At 45.4% G+C, this 16,699-nt stretch overlaps 5 protein-coding genes across 5 annotated transcripts; 3 read left to right on the forward strand and 2 right to left on the reverse strand.

Annotated features, from left to right (window-relative positions):
- The first annotated feature begins 1,601 nt into the window (after nt 1-1,601).
- LY89DRAFT_683203 (NAD(P)-binding protein) lies at nt 1,602-2,959 on the forward strand. The gene is made up of 3 exons (XM_018214658.1): nt 1,602-2,205; nt 2,488-2,542; nt 2,649-2,959. Exons 1-3 carry the CDS (start codon nt 1,753-1,755, stop codon nt 2,879-2,881), a joined length of 741 nt encoding a protein of 246 aa, XP_018073676.1. The 5' UTR covers nt 1,602-1,752; the 3' UTR covers nt 2,882-2,959.
- A 2,676-nt stretch (nt 2,960-5,635) lies between these two features.
- LY89DRAFT_773580 (KR-domain-containing protein) lies at nt 5,636-10,318 on the forward strand (the record flags this gene model as incomplete). Its single annotated transcript, XM_018221941.1, has 6 exons — nt 5,636-6,817; nt 6,853-8,205; nt 8,354-8,428; nt 8,499-8,839; nt 8,973-9,369; nt 9,425-10,318. 6 exons carry the CDS (start codon nt 5,636-5,638, stop codon nt 10,316-10,318), a joined length of 4,242 nt encoding a protein of 1,413 aa, XP_018073677.1.
- A 25-nt stretch (nt 10,319-10,343) lies between these two features.
- LY89DRAFT_555604 (cytochrome P450 oxidoreductase) lies at nt 10,344-11,965 on the reverse strand (the record flags this gene model as incomplete). Its single annotated transcript, XM_018208364.1, has 3 exons — nt 10,344-11,181; nt 11,230-11,691; nt 11,787-11,965. Coding segments are annotated over 3 exons (1,479 nt in total), but the record flags the coding sequence as incomplete, so codon positions are not given.
- Nucleotides 11,966-13,195: 1,230 nt separating this feature from the next.
- LY89DRAFT_581825 (uncharacterized protein) lies at nt 13,196-13,954 on the forward strand (the record flags this gene model as incomplete). The annotated part of the gene is made up of 2 exons (XM_018209128.1): nt 13,196-13,634; nt 13,692-13,954. 2 exons carry the CDS (start codon nt 13,196-13,198, stop codon nt 13,952-13,954), a joined length of 702 nt encoding a protein of 233 aa, XP_018073679.1.
- Nucleotides 13,955-14,577: 623 nt separating this feature from the next.
- Nucleotides 14,578-16,258, reverse strand: LY89DRAFT_773599 (putative cytochrome P450; the record flags this gene model as incomplete). Its single annotated transcript, XM_018221942.1, has 2 exons — nt 14,578-15,184; nt 15,976-16,258. Coding segments are annotated over 2 exons (843 nt in total), but the record flags the coding sequence as incomplete, so codon positions are not given.
- Between the last annotated feature and the right edge of the window lie 441 nt (nt 16,259-16,699).

Raw genomic sequence — 16,699 nt, forward strand, 5'->3', positions numbered from 1 at the left:
CCCTCGTTATGATCATCGGTGTGCTGGCAATTCAATTGGCGTCTGTGTTGTTGACTGCATCGCGGCCTGATAGCAAACTTCTTTTCGGTACATGTGCTCATCACCACCTGATTTCTCTGAGTACACTGGACGAGCTGACGAGTTAGTACACACATCATGGTCAATGAAAGGTACTACGGACAATTATCAAATATGCCATTATACTATGGGCACCGAAGAGTTGCCCGCATTGCCGTCTGACTTCACCATTGTGAAGCCTATGACTGGCACATGATTATAGCAAGAATCGCAGCGAATTTGCGGCAGTCTGAAACAATTTTGACTCATAGCTCTGTCGCGGCTGTTTAATTCTCCTCGGATTGATCATTCCGCTGAGAATCTCTAATCACGTGCGTTCCAATTTCTTTGCAGACATCTAATACAATTTCGTACTGGAGGTGGTAAATAAGATTTGAACCTTGAGTTTTGCTGATGAGACTTGCGGTTACGCAGCTGAGGTGCTTCGGGGTTGATCTAGCTTGATATACTCCCTTCTAGAAGCGAATGGGGAAATTCATCAAGCAATATGTTGATTAAAAAGCGGCCTGGATTCCCAAAAGTCAAGAATCAGGTCGAGTAGTACGTCGGATGAAAGATTTTCTTGTGTGATGAGCTGACAGATTACTGAAAACACTATCATAAAAGAAATTCACGAAGTAAAGGAGTCAGTGGAAGCACATGTTTATTTGTTGTAATCAGGATAAGCTTGCATTCAAAATTTATGTTAGCATTTGAAAGGTTCTCATGTGCATCGGTCTCTGGCGAAGGAACAATAAAACATTGCTAACTAATGCTTCTGACAAGTACTCTAAGTCTGGCTTCAAAAACAGTTCCATCCGATTTATTCAATTCACCTGCTCTATCTTCTCTAAACTCTACGAATATGAAGCAACGGTCTAACTCTTTCGTGCCTTGTATTGCGCATCTGCGCCAGAATTCAGCAGTAACTCCACGCCAGCTTCAAAATCAGTATCAACGGCAACATGTAACGCACTAACCTTAGCAGAGGTGAGGTGTGTGAAGCCTTAAAATTCAGGAATCAAGAGGATATATCTTCAAAAATTACTATTTTTAGTACTAATAATAATATATCGGTTTTTTTTGGGGCGATTTACGATGTATGCGATATATTCGATATATTCATTCAATTCCGGGTTCAAAAAACTGACGATATAATTCCGATTATTTATTCAGAGGATTTAATATCGTGCCGATATTATCGATAAAATCGATTCCGCGCCGAAGCCTGGTCAAGATGGCTAAGTTGAGCCACGGATTGAGTCGCCGTCAACTATGTCATTGACTTGAGATCTTCCTTATACGTAATGCTTATAGTAATTGCAGATTCAAGATAAGGTTCTTAGACTCTATTCTTTTGATCTTGCCCGCACCTTGCCCAAATCTTTGTGCCGCAAATGTCATGCAATACATAAGGCTACACATGATAAGCGTGCAGATACTCGAATCATTTGGTTGGAAAACAAGTACCGAGGTTGTGACGGCGCTTAACTTCCCATCTTGCTTCCAATGTGTATTTTTATCTCCAACATATCCGGGTGCACGCCGGGAACAGAACGTCATGATCCGAGCATTGTTACTAATACAGTACCAACATTACCATCCGTGTAATAACTAGCCTTGCCCGTCGAGTAACGCCATCACTCTTAAAGCCACTCACACGGCAACCTGATGCCCCTCCGTTCAATCATTACCATGTCCACTACCCCGACAGTAGTTCTCATTACCGGTGCCAATCGGGGCATTGGCAAAGGCCTTGTTGAGAGTTATCTCGCTAGGCCAGATCATGCCATTATTGCTGCAGTGCGGGACCCCAGCACGGCAGGACCACTGAAGGAAATCCCTGTGGCTGAAGGCAGTCGTCTTATCGTCGTCAAAATCGATGCGACAATTCAGTCCGACGCGGTGGATGTTGTCAAAGAGCTTTCAACCAAGCATGCAATCAACCATCTCGATACTGTTATCGCCAATGCCGGCGTATGTTACATATATCCCACCGTTGCAGAAGTCAAGATTGATGATATGCTTGCGAGCCTGAAACCCAATGTATTCGGCGTCATATATCTGTACCAGGCAACCCGCGAGTTATTGAATAACGGTGCAAATCCGAAGTGGGTTACAATAGGTTCAGTCGCGGGAAGCATTGAGGTGGGTAACTCCGCTCACGATCAAATATTCTTTTCTATGTTTGCATGATCTGTTGTCTGCGATCAAGAAACAACAAAAGCTAACAGTTTCTCTATCTTTTAGTGAGCGAATACTCTTTTTCTCCCTGTCATACTTGAACATAGCGATTGTAAAGACAGACCCCGCAAGCCGCAATCGCTTCTACTGTCGATCTGGAACACTTCTAGCTTCTCTCTCCTACCCTCCTCATCTTCTTGATGTCAATATTTCTTGGAAGTATTTACTGAACAATATTTCCATAGGGGCCAATTGCCAAATCCAAATGCTGCATATGGACCAACGAAGGCGGCAGTTCATTGTAAGTTTTGCGGAGAACCACCATTATTCACTCTGTTCTCTTTCATGATTATGAAAATAGCAATGCCCTTCCCGCTCGAATACATGCTAATTGTGCCGTTACCCAGGGATCACCAAGCGCATCAACACCGAAGAGAAGAAAATCACTTCTTTTGTCTTGCATCCTGGCTGGGTAGCAACTGATATGGGGAACGTTGGTGCTCATAGGCTTGGTATGAAAGAAGCACCAGTGTCAATCAAGGACTCTGTGGATGGAATGGTCAAGATTATTGACAAGGCGAGCAAAGATACACATGGAGGGATCTTCTGGGAGTATACTGGCGAGCAATATCCTTGGTAGAGTTGGTGTTCTGTATTTTATCTGAATGAGATTGAAGTCATAAAGTATAACTTTGAATACAAAGATCCAGTTTTCACCAGCGCTCTCAATGGACAGGCAGTTTTAGCGTGTCCGACAAGAACTGTCCGTCTAAGCTACTTATGAACATAGTTCTTTAAATATCCGTCATCTTATTAGCAGACACGGACATTAAATTAATAAAACTGCTAATATCCGACTACTCGTCTAGGAAATTAAGCCTGAAAATTAAAGAAATTGGTAGAAATTAGAGTGCTTAAAATAAAGTTTAAAAGCTTAAAACCCTCGAATATAAAAGCCGTAAATCTAAAGTTAAAATTTAAAGTTAAAGTCTGAAGTCGGGCTCAAAATTTGAAGCCTAAAGTTGGAAATGTACTATTTATAGGGTGTTTTTTGTCTTGGTAGTTATAACTGTCTAGAATCCTAATAGTGACGGACATTAGGTTGTCCGAATCCATACTAGTACGGGTAGTGATGGTTCAGGGCCAAAAAATGTCCGACCTACCCATTGAGAGCGCTGGTTTTCACTCCCTACGGGAGCAACGGCTCGTTAAACAACGACCCAGTACGCTAAGAAAGAGTGTAACTCCAATTAATTAATGAGTACTATCGTTAATTAATGTCTAGAAAGACTGCAAAAACACTGGAACCCTTCAATATATGCTTATTAATTTAAATTTTTCACTGTCACTGCTCTCACTGCTGTCACTACTGTCACTACTGTCATGATCTCAAAGTATATCCTCATTTTAAGTAGTAGTAAGTGATACTCTTGCACTTTTAATACTGTATTGCACCGCACTTCATGCTATTTTCTTACTCAAGGTCTTGGGCTCCTGGAGGTGAAAGAGTGAGAATCGTGAAGGGACTGACTACATGTGCAGTGCAGATTTTGCAGTGGAGTGGAGACCTCAAGAGCTCGGACAGTGAGTCAGACAGACGCGTCTCCCATTGGCTGAATCGAGGTTATTTACATGCTCTGTGCTCTCTTGGCGCGATTCTCCTTCATGTCCCACTTCACTTCTGTTACGTGGCCTTTTACCTTAGAAGTTTTTTCATCCTCACCATCTGTGTACTGCATCAGCATCATCAGCTGCACTGCATCCATCACTACCTACTAACTACACTTCTCTAGATCCTGGATTTGGACTCCCTCCTGGATTTAAGCTCTCTCCTGGCACTGGAATTTTCCCTGGATCTAGACTCCTGGACTTGAACTTTTGAGCTCTCTGCAAGTACGTATATTAGCTCTAGGTGAGCATCAATCTGACGCGGTAGGGCTCATCTTCACTCACGCCGTGCGTCATGACAATCGCGGGTGCTGGTCCTTCTACTTCCCATAGCCATGCTTCGAGCGTTAATCCGTCACATTTCACAGTTCGATGCGGCTTGAGAGGTGCCATGTTGTGAATCATAAATCAAATAGGAGAATGGTGCTCTCTAGTGTAAGGAAGGATATAGCCGCCGCTATCTCAATGTTCGACAAGCTCGAGAACGACCGTTGCGGTGGCATAAAGGAATACGCTACTCTCTCTTCAGTCTGCCGTTCCGATATACCATTATTACACATCAGGGACGATATCCTGATCAGTGCTGTACTGGACTACTTACCAAATAATCTATTGGCCAATAGAATAGCCTTTTTGACCAAATTTAGGGCCTTTTGACTAATGGAACGGCATTGACGAATAGATCAAGCGTTTTACCAATGGGTTGATCTACCCAAAATAAGCTAATGTTTTAGACCTAATGTTTGATTTGCCCCCCTTTTTTTGCACTAGTTTTAAGCGAGCCACATTTATTATTAGACTTAAAACACTATATAAGCTATTTAAAAGTATAAATCTAAAGCTATCGCGATATAAGATAAGTTGAATAAGTAGTTTGCACGTGATATAGAAGTTATTACTACTAAGAGCTTTCCGCCACACTTGCCTAAGTAAGCAAAAGACTAAGAAAGCTTGGCAGAGTCCTTAAATAGTTTTTTTCTTATTTTGGGAGTCCTTTTCATTGATTTATTAATCCTTGTCTTTAATATTAGCATCGCTAACACTTTGTAAAAAAAATCAAAACTTAGTTTTACTTAGACAAATATTTGGCCAAACAGCTGATCTATTCATGAAACCTTAAAAATTGGCTAACAGATCGATTTATTGGCCAATAGAATATTTGGTGAGTAGTCCAGTACAGTGCCAAGTCGATGATTAACCTGACATGACGCTCTGTAATCAAGTAAGCAAAGTGCAGAAAAACGACAGACGATAATGACCCGAAATTCATCAATGACACTGCAGAGCATTGGAATAGGTGTATAGTAATCATCAATGACAGTGCGCCTTCTGTCACACACTACCGTAACGAAAAATATATGTGTTGTAGAGATGAGCCTTAACAAACTACAGTCCTTGCCACATCGTGACTGGGCTTAACTGTATACTTTATAAGAATATGGCCAAGTGAGGGAACACTGTCAACGCCTAACCCGCACAAAGTTTTGACTGAGCAAAGTTTGGCCCTCACTGCTTTCAACAAAAACTTGGACACTCTCTCCCACGACTATGGCCAACTCAAAACAGCACGTACCAGAGCCAATTGCTATTATTGGCTTCGATTGTCGACGGCCAGGGGGTAATTATAATCCGTAAAAGCTCTGGGACTTTCTAGGGCGAGGAGACTTGCTGGGGAGCAAGATTTCGGGTACGCCATGGCAGGCCCCGATATGGCGTAATCGAATCAATGTTGCCAATCTCCCATGGCCTTTGGCCCGCGGCTGGATTCCTCACCCTCGGCTTGGAAGCGTTGTATCAAGAACATGCCGCTCTTAATCCCAACGATGCTCCTGCCGCCGCGAATGAGCTCTGCTACCGTTTCCGAAATGTGCGTTTCCCAAGAGCTCTGGTGCTCGAAGAGAACAAAGACACAATACTCGTTCTCACATTGGTGCAAGTTCCTGGTGGTAAAGACTGGCACGAGTTCCGCATATCGACAACATCCGACGCAGACGTGGTTGCGGAACATTGCTTTGGACTCGTTCGAATCCAAGATCCTGTTGAGGAAGTGCTGGAGAAGATTACGCCCTTGAAATCGCCTCAATCGGCTCGACTATGGTATAAAGTAGAGCGAGACATTGGTATGGACTTTGGACCTGCTTTCCAGAAACTGCTTAGCATCGAAGCGACAAGTGGTGTGCGTGCCTGTCGTACTCTCGTATCGCTTTCAGCGCCTCAGTCCAAATTCTCACCTCAATCATACTATCCAATTCACCCTGCAGCTCTCGATGGTTGCTTCCAGACACCAATTCCGGCTAACATGGCCGGTGAACGTGTCAATGTGAGAGATGCAATGATTCCAGCTATTGTTGACGACGTTATCATCAACAAGGTCCCGGCTGATTTGAATGAAGGATTGTCTCAGGCAACCTCAGTCTATTCTGGTCGTGGTTGCCCTGATCAGGACAAAAGCTGGTTTGCAAATACTTCAGTGTACGACTCTAAAACCGGGATTTTAGCAATGCGAATAACTGGACTTCATTACGTTAAGCTTGACGTTCCTCCACGGCCAGATCCGCACACTTTCGATCTTGTGTCCTGGAAACCTGATGTTGCATTGCTCACTCAAGACCAGATGATGTATCTTCCACTTGGAAAGTCATCGTCGAGGCTTGACCGAGTAATCGATCTCATTGCACACAAAAAGCCCACCCTGAATGTGCTTGAGATCAGTCTCGACGAATCAGATACTTCGTGTCTATGGTTTGGGGCCGGTGATATCCCAGCCAGAGCTTCATACACTAGCTATGATTTCGCTGCGACAGACGGCAAAGCCTTGGTCAATGTCCAGACGGAGTACGAGGGGAAATACAACTCCTCTTTCCTTTTCATCAGTACTGACAAGGAGAACCTCGGCCTTTCTTCTGATGTACATTATGATCTGGTTATTGTCAAAACGCCAAGAAAGGCACAGAATGCATCAAAGGAAGCATACAGAAGCTGAAGCCACTTCTTGCCGCAAACGCTTTCATGCTTGTGGTTCAACTGGAAAGCGAGGGGTTGACGACAAGCGGGCAGGATTCTGAAGGGGATGCCGAGATCAATGGGCATCTCAATCAAACTCCACCATCCGAGTCAGCCGAAAACACCTCGCCCACATCTCCGGACTCAGGACGAGCAGGTTCCTCTAGTTCCGTTGACTCACTCGCATGGGACCAGGATTTAGCAGTGGAATTACTGCAATCAAGCAAGGATGGACCTTTTCAACGAAGGCTTACAAAGGCGGGTGATTCGAATTCAATTATCGAGATTGCTGCAAATGGTCAAGGCAGCTCAGCATACCTCTTGACCAACAATAGCGCTGGAGAGATAGACAGAGACAGTCGACGAAACCTCGTCATTGCTTGCCTCGACGAGACTGCCAGACAAGCTATTGGTCCCTCCCTCAAAGCAACACTAGAAGCCTCAGGGTGGTCCATTAGGCAGGAAACGTATCCATTCTCAAAACTCGCAGCTGGAACTGTCGTTTCATTCATCGACGAACTATCAAAGCCGATCCTCAGATGGGCCAACGAGAATCAATGGGACGCCATCAAGACACTTATCACGTCCGGTAACCCTATCCTCTGGGTCACCAAAGGTGCACAAGGAGTTGTCACAGATCCAGACAACGCACTGGCACAGGGCCTATTCAGAGTTGCGCGCCGTGAAGACAATGGCATTAGTTTGTCCACTCTGGACGTCCAGTCCAGCACGAGTCGCGCAACGGAGTGGGCGGTCGATCAGGTACTCCACTTGCTAGGACGAGATACGCCAGCAGAATCCCAGTATATGGAGCGTGATGGGATCCTGCATATCCAGAGGATAATTCCAGACGCTGCAGTGAATGACTTCAAACGCGCTGAAGTCACAGGATATGAGCCCGTCAAGAAATCGTTCCACGGCACCGAGGCGCAGGCACAGCTGAGAGCTGAGCGTTTAGGCACTCTGCAGAGTCTGACATGGTGCGAGACAGACGTTGGAGAACTTCCAATGATTGAGCCAAATAACATTGAGGTCGAGGTGATGGCGGTAGGTGTTAATTTCAAGGACGTTGCAATAACCATGGGAATTGTGCCCGACAACGAGTACAACATCGGATTCGAATGTGCCGGCGTTGTTACCAGGCTCGGATTGGGCGTCAATAAGTTCAAGATCGGCGATCGTGTCTGCATGTTGAAGCAAGGCACATATGCGAACCGAGTTCTGGTTGATGTTGATCATTGCCATATAATTCCAGCATCAATGAGTTATGAGGAGGCTGCGACTATTCCCTCAGTATACTTATGCTCCCTCTACGCCTAATATCACTTAGCGAACCTCCAAGAAGGGCAGGTGAGAACAATTTCGTCTTTCAAATTTGCCGGGCAGCATCAGCTGCTCCAATAATGGCAGTTGAATCAACTCAAGGCTGATAATACTGTAGTCTGTGCTCATTCATTCCGCAACTGGTGGAGTTGGCTTTGCCTGCATAGAGTTAGCTAGGTACAAGAAAGCAGAGGTAGGTCAACCTTGTTTTGCTGGACTATTGTCTTGAATGAACGTAAATACTAACCGTAAGGATTGTGCAGATCTATGTTACTGTCGGCACTGAAGAAAAGCGTCAATTCCTTGAGACCACCTACGGCATCCAGAGAACCCACATATTTTCTTCACGCAGCATCAAGTTTGCAGCAGAGATATTGCAAGCAACTGATGGTCGAGGCGTGGATGTCATCGTCAACTCATTGATAGGAGAGTTGCTTGATGCGTCTTGGAGAATCATGGCAGACGGCGGGACCATGGTTGAAATTGGCAAGAGAGATATTGTGGACCGCAACACCTTGGCCATGGAACCATTTGATAGAAATTGTTCATTCCGAGCAGTGAACTTTTCGTACACCAAGCATATCAACGGGCCCTTAGTAGCAAGGTTTGTTGATTGTACAACCTTTCTTCGGTAATTTTATTGACCATAGATAGATTGTTTGATGAGCTTTTCATCCTTATTGATGGAGGGCATCTGCCGCCAATTCGCCCTATTACCACCTTCGGATTTGATGAAGTTCAGCTGCTCTGGCTCATATCCGGGCTGGAAAGCATATGGGCAAAATCGTGATATGCAATCCACATGGAGATGACATACAAAAGCCTGTCCGACCAGCTGTTCGCAAGCTCCACCTATCGCCAGACGTCTCCTACCTGATCGTGGGTGGCCTCAAGGGTGCATGTGGAACCCTTGTCATCCACATGGCGAAGCATGGAGCTCGACACATCTTCGTTAGCAACCGTAGTGGGATTAGCGACGACGCATCTGCTAAGGTCGTACGAGACTGCCTTACTTACGGATGTGAGGTAATCGAGGCGAAAGGGGACGTCGCTGATCTCAAATCTGTTCGACGAATCTTTAAGTCAACTTCTCCTAGAATTGCAGGTGTCGTCCAAGGAGCCATGGTGATCAAGGTAAGTTCTTCTAGTTCTCGAGATATTGATTCCATATATGCTGATAGAGAATTAGGATAAACCTTATGAGACAATGACACTTGATGATTTCCGTACATCTCTCCAGGTCAAAGTGCAAGGAACCTGGAACCTTCACCACGCTTCTGTGGAGCTTTTGAAGCAGCCACTTGACTTTTTCACCATGCTCTCCAGCATTTCAGGTATTGTAGGCAGAAAAGGCCAAGCCAATTACGCAGCAGCGAACACATTCCTTGATGCATTCGCAAGATACCGACAGGCTCAAGGCCTGCGGGCTAACTCTCTTGACCTTGGAATGATTGTGGACGTCGGGTACATAGCCGAAGATGAAAATGGCCTGGAAGCTCGATTCGACAAGACTCGCTGGATTCCAGTCAATGAAAGCATGCTGCGCAGGGTCTTGACGTACTCCATTATGCAGCAGGATCCCAACACGTTGATCAATGCTGAAAGTAGCACTCAACTCATCACCGGCATTGCATATCCTCTCCCAAAAGACGGCTCGGACATAGCTCAAGACCCTCGTTTCGGCTACCTCTATGCCAGTCCTGGTGGTGGTAGTCACGGAGGCCCAGATATCGTTGAGGGTAGCGACAAAGGTGATCAAGCACTCCGTGCTTTGCAGATGATGATCAAATCAGAAGGCGACTCGGCGACATTGGTAAAGGCAGCTGCCAATGTATTATCGGCGCAATTCTCCAAGATCTTGCGGCTTGGGGATGAGATAGAAACGGGCAAACCGCTGATGGCATACGGACTCGACTCGCTGGCTGGCGTGGAGTTGCGCAATTGGATCCGCCAGAAGATTGGGGTCGAGCTAGTCAGAGCAGACGGCCTCCTCACTCCCTTTCTCTCTGCCTCTTCAAGCATCACTTGTCTGCAATATCCTCTGCTGAGAGTTCCATGGCCTTGTCAGATCCCGAGTAAATGACATTCCACTTCTCTGCCATATCATTCTCCTTTCTGGGTTTCACCTCTACCACAATGTCCATGTCGGGTTGAGGTACTGTAGCCCACATCTCAGCCTTCTCTGTGGTTGGACAACTCCATTTCCCACCAACAGGAATAATTTCGAAGCGGAGAACCATCAAGGTAGCAAATGCCAGGATTTCGGTACTGGCAAAATGGCGACCTGGACAGAGAGTAGTTCCACCACCGAATCCACGGAAAGCGACGGGGTTAGGACGTTTCTTGCTCCCTGACCGAACGAACCTTTTATGGTCGAAGCTGGACACATTATCGCCCCAGACAGAGGGAATCGTATGCTGAACTGTTCCGGGAATCATCACTGTACCGCCCTTCTTTAACAGGTATTTTCCGTCGAGCATGTGATCCTCCATGACGACTCGAGCCGAAGTTCCAATGCTTTGGAAGCGGAGGACTTCTTGAAACGTGGACAGTAAGATGGGGCAAGATGTTTTGACGTCTGATATATCAATGGTGGCGCCATTGTTTTCATGCACAACTATCTTTGAAACCTCGCTCCGGATCTCGTCGAGTATGATCGGGTCCGAGAAGATGTGATAGATAAGCCAGAAAGCGGCAGGTCCAGTATTGGCGAAAATCGCAACGGCTCCTCCGATTTCAAATCTGACCAAGTCGCTCATTGAGACATTATACTTCATGCTGTAATCGTAACGAGCTCTGATAAGGGCTGAGCCTTGTTTGTGTCCTCCGTTTCTGAAGTACTGGTCGAAGGCCTCCACCATAAGCTCGCGAGCTTTCAGACTTTCCCTGGCCAACACAGATGGGAATATGTTGATCATTAGGGTGATGACACCAGGTCCAAATCTCCTATTACTATTAGTGTCTCTAAGGCCACTTCGATGGAAAGTATATTACCAGAAAGCTGCCTCAATCGCTGAATCTCTGAACGGGTTCATAGGACCGTAAACAGATTCTGCAGTAGAACTTGAAACCTCATGACGAACCCAATCAAATAGCTCGAGAACTTGAGGTGTGTTCCTAGCCAGACCGTTCAACGAATCCGCAATACTCTTAATTGCTGCTCGACTCATAGAATCGAGGTCGGCACCCAAGGACATAACGGGATGGATGGCTTTGCTGTACGCCGCTTCGTATGACTTATCCAAATTGCCTTCATTTGGATCCGTGTTCTGCAACAACATTTCTTTTCCTGCCTCGCTGGCGCCCATGACGTTGATTGCGGCCTTTGTTTCGATAGGAGGAAATGCGAGTATCGTCGGCTGGCGTTGGACGGCTGTGATGAGCGTAGTAGAGTTTACAACGTATATCCGTGTGCCTGGCATCCTCAACGTATAGATGGGCAGGCCAAACTTGTCTCTGTGGTTCATGTCAGCAGTGAATCTCAACCAGTACGTTTAACTGTTTCTAGAACAATCAACCACACAGCTGAAATCAAAAGAAAACAGTCTCACCTGATGTGTGCATAGAAATGAGTTTTCTTTTTCGCCATACCAAGGATAGGACTAATGAATGGAATTGTCGTTGCTACGACAGGCGGTTCCTTCCCATCTTGGGTGTAATGAAGAAGCAAGCGAAGAAAGACATAAGTTGATACCAGGCCTCCGATGGCGAAGGCAAGAGGAGATGTCATCCTGCCGTGATTTGTGTGAGGACAGGAGGAAGACAGCGAATCTGAACTGCTGTTGTGTTGTGATGTCGCACAAAGTGTTGGTTGGTTGGCGCGGGGTAGCCTCGAAAAGGCGCGGACAGCCAGAACAGCCTATCAGGAATACTTGAAAAGATTTGGCCGGAAAGGAAGAAAAGCCAGTGCAGGAACGGGTCGAGATAACAGTAAGCGCCGATCCGTCTGAAAAGGAAACGAGCGCCGGAATGTTTGGAGAGGATGAATACAAAACCCAAGTGATTGAGACAATACGTCCGACCCTTCCACGTGAAAAATGGGGCGAAAGGCTTAAAGACAACTTCCATGCATCTCATTCCCATCCTGAAAATCCTCACCATCAGGTTTGGGGTCGCACAAAGCCCCTTCGAATGCACTAGAAGATTGCAGACACACAGCAAGACCATTTTCCCCACAGAATGTCACCTCACATATTGAGTGCGTTAGCAAATGCACGAGCTATGCACTCTTGCTGCATGCATACTAATATATCGCATTTACCCCGCGGGACAGCAAGAACTTAGGCTATACCACCGTGTCGGGTATTCACCTTTACTGGTTAATATTGCAATATATATTGGATAGGTAGTGTAGGTCTGATTGGTGCTGGCACACTCTTTCCTGTACACTGCAGAACCTTGAGGGCACAGGGAATCGCTGCTGAAAAATGATTGTTGGTTTTTTTAATTGCCATGTCTCGTTGCTAGGAGGTAATGCATTGGTGTGTAGAAATATTTTCTTCATAATGCGAGATACAGTAAACGTACCGAGTCCTAATAATTGGCGACCTATGTGCTTCGGTGTAGATGCAGCACAAGTCCAACAAAGTCTTCAATTGCAGATCTGAAAGTAAGCCAAGCTTTTGAGTCGTGGACATTCCATTCTCTAAGAAGACAGTCCCATAGCAAGCAGTATACAACAATTCTTCATCTATTCAACTTAAATACAGCGACAGACACAGCTCACCACTGCCATGGCATCTGAGGGTAGTTTCAAAGTAGTATCTACCACGAACGAGTTAGTGTCTTTACCTGCCTTTTATGTAAGTATCAGGTTTTTAATCTTTCGATCTTTGGGTCTTGAACTGACATCGAAAAGGCAGTTATCTGGGTTGGCTTCAGCATTTGCGTACTCGCATTTAGCGTGCGGCTATATATTCGACATGCTTGTTTCCACCGTCTCTTGGTGGACGATTACCTCATGATCGTAGCTCTGGCCCTCCTCTTGGGAAACAACATCCAAGACCAATTGTATCTGAAATACATCTACTTTCTCGAGAGCGTATCCAATGGCTTGGTAACACCAGGACCCGACTTCTTGACCGACATCCAAAAGGGGGTGAAAGGGTTTGGGATCGCCAGTCTCCTCAGCTTCATTGGCATCTGGCTCATCAAGTTGAACTTCATCTTTTTCTTCAAGAGACTTAGCACTCAACTGACTGCTTATCTCGTATTTTGGTGGATTGTATTGGGTGTCACAATTGCATGTGGAGCAGTAAGCATTGTTGTGGTGCAATTCCAATGTCTTTTTGGTCCCATCGAAGAGATGGTGACCAGTTGTGTCATGCCATCGACAATGGAGCAAACATATAACTTTTTCAAAATATCCTGCATTGTCGATGTCGTCACAGACGTCTTGAGTAAGTTTCCTGTTGATATGATCTTATGCTCAAGAAACTTAAGATAACACATAACAGTCATTTGCTTTCCCATCTCTATTCTTTGGAGAATTCGCGTCAGTACGCGGAAGAAAATTGCTCTCGCAGCGCTGTTCTCTCTTGTAATATTCACAATAGCTGTGACTCTTGTTCGCGGCAGCCTATTTGGCGGGGTGTATAAGCCTCTCAATTACAGCGACAAGAAAGAGATGAATATCACATGGATATGGTTCTGGTTTTCGATTGAATTTACCGTCTGTAAGTGCTTGAAAGACACCAGCTGCTGGCCACGACATGACTGACTCTTCTTCCAGCCTTCATAATCGCTTGTATCGTCTCGTTTCGTGCTCTAGTCGCTCAAAAACGGAAGCATGCCGAGGCCAAAGATCTCGAGGACAGAGAGCACAGGCATAGGGAGGCTCAAAGCTCAACAACAGCTATAGGTACAGGAGCAGCCTTCATGAGGCGCGCTGGCCGTTTTCATAATAGTCTTTTGGACACCCTGAGGAGCACAGAGCGCGGAGATGATGATTCGATCGGCGTTTTACCTATGCCGCCTTCTCATAAGTCAAGCGTGGACTTTTCGCGAGACCAATTGGAACTTGCTTCAACGCGACATGATTCTGAACCCAGAGCTACTGGGACAATCGATGCAATTGAGACGCTGAACCAAGTGTGAAGAGTGAACTATGGATCGACGGTTGGATAGGAAATCGCTGTGACAGGAAAAATGACTCGAGATTCTTGAGAACATAGCGGGTGGACACCGAACGGAATGGAGACACTTTGGAGGAAGAAGTATATTGATATGTAAACACATGCCACCTCGGCCACTCAACCACATTTGATCTTCAATACACCCATGCAATGTTAGTTCCCGTTTCACTCGTCGTGCATTACTGGTATACAGTTTCATTTCCTAAGCCAATAATAAGTCATTGATCTAATTGATCAATCGATAAATCCACGATATCATCTGTGCAATGATACGAAACAGGGAAATGCATCTGCCGGATGGGCTCCTCCGCTGCCAACCTGGTAAGCGCGCTCGCCACGAAATTTGTTGACTCTCGTTGTCGGATGCAACTTGTCCCATTCTTTATAAGCATCTCTAAAGTCAAATAATCTTACCGTCATCACAAGCGTGATTTTGAGATCCAACATCGCCATTGCCTGCCCCAGACAATTGCGTGGACCGTGCTCGAAAGCTCTCCACGCGCCCTTCATCGGATACAGGGGATCTTCTGGGCCGACTAGCCATCGCTCAGGTAGGAAGGTGTTGGGTGCCTTCCAATACTTTGGATTACGGTGCAGACCGCTGTGCAACACCCACACTCTGGTGTCTGCCGTTGGATACCTCTTCCCACTGTCACCCTCGAGATAAACGCCTGGATTCCCGGCACGAAAGCCAGAGGCTGGCGGGAAAAGTCGTAGAGTCTCTTTGATAACGGCAATTGTGTAAGGAAGTTGGTTGAGAAGCTGTGGCTGCTCGACCAAGGCTCTGGAGACTTGGGAGAGCTCAGTACCAAACACTATGTCATGCTAGGGCGCGGCACGGTTAGTATCTACCCTAAAAATACCCTGACCCATGGGTTCCCTTAGGGTGGGTAAGCGTTTAGATGCCTAAACCATGGTTGGGTAGAGTGAGTACCTGCCCGAGGCAGTTAACCCTGGTTAACTATCACGTGACAAAGAGTAACGTGACAAAGAGTAACGTGACAATTTAATGCATACATTATATTATTTATTTTAATATATTTAAAACTTTTCATAATTTTATATATAATTACTATTAAAAAAATTATATAAACACGAAATAAATAATATTATAAATAAAGTTATATAATTAAAATAAAAATATAGAAAAATAATATATCACGTGTCAGGGGTTGAACCCCATAATGCTTCGGCTACGCCTCGCTTAAGCACCAGCCTCCTTATTTTCTTTACGAGTGTAATCTCCGATCTAAGACTTTAATCTTAGAACACTTAGCGTGTGTCGAGGCTTCTTCGAAGCCCCTATTCTGTGTATATAAAGCCATAGCTAGCTAGCTCTTAGTTCTTTATCGAATTCAACGACAGTTTTACCCACTGCCTACGTCTTAAGTGTTCCCTCTTGGCGTAGCCCCTTACATCACGTGTGATTACATATAAAAACTTAACTATAATAGTATAAACTTTTCTTTCCACGTGATTTATGTATCACATGCTGGGTGAGACAGGGTACTCTAGTGGGAGGATAGAGTAAAAGCTCGAGAAGCTTAACCTTACCTTACCCACCCAGTGGTTGGGTAGGAGACCCCTCTAACCAGCCAAAAACCACCCGTGCCGCGCCCTATGTCATGCTCTTGACGGATTTTCTCGAGAGCAGCGTCATTTTTGGACAGCATGTAATAGCAGTAGCAAATAGTTGGAGATGTAGAGTCGTGACCGACGAAAAAGAACAATCGGAGCTGGATGATGAGCCATTTCTTGAACCTGGGATCGATGTTCTTTTCGGTTTTATCTTTTCGCTCGCCCACATGATCCTCTAGTGCGAGGTCCAGAACTGAGCGGCTAGCATGGGACGAAATGTCGTGGTTTCTGAACTCGGCATAACGTTGATCGTGTCACAGCGCCAGCTGTTACCAATCGCCTGAGCCAATCGCCTGCGACAGAGGCCAGGCCGGGAATGGTGGCGTTCCCGAGCTTTAAGCCTACTAGGGCTTAGCTCCTCACATGACATCCCCTTACTTCTAACATATATATGTATATAGATCTCTCCTCCTCTCCTTTCTTCTCTCCTTAGCTTTAGATTCTAAATGAATAGCCCGACGTTGCGTCGCCACCTCACACCATCGTCACAGTGCTGTCACAGATCGATTATCCTAGAAATGTAGTTGTCTATTTTCCAGCCGTCATACTATTCAATTAGACGAATAAGAGGACTCCATCGAACTAATAGACTTTTTGTTAAATTGTACTAAAAAGTAGTAGTAGTAGAGATGATAAAATTGCTTATTATTTTAAAATTATATTTAAAGGAATTTTATCAGCATTTTATAAAT

Source organism: Mollisia scopiformis, assembly GCF_001500285.1.
Source record: "Mollisia scopiformis unplaced genomic scaffold LY89scaffold_8, whole genome shotgun sequence".
Taxonomy (NCBI): domain Eukaryota; kingdom Fungi; phylum Ascomycota; class Leotiomycetes; order Helotiales; family Mollisiaceae; genus Mollisia; species Mollisia scopiformis.

Coding starts and splice junctions, on each gene's coding strand:
- LY89DRAFT_683203 (XM_018214658.1), top strand. CDS start 1,753: ATGTCCACTACCCCGACAGTAGTTCTCATTACCGGTGCCAATCGGGGC. Junction 2,206..2,487: donor CAGTCGCGGGAAGCATTGAG/GTGGGTAACTCC, acceptor TATTTCCATAGG/GGCCAATTGCCAAATCCAAA. Junction 2,543..2,648: donor AACGAAGGCGGCAGTTCATT/GTAAGTTTTGCG, acceptor GCCGTTACCCAG/GGATCACCAAGCGCATCAAC.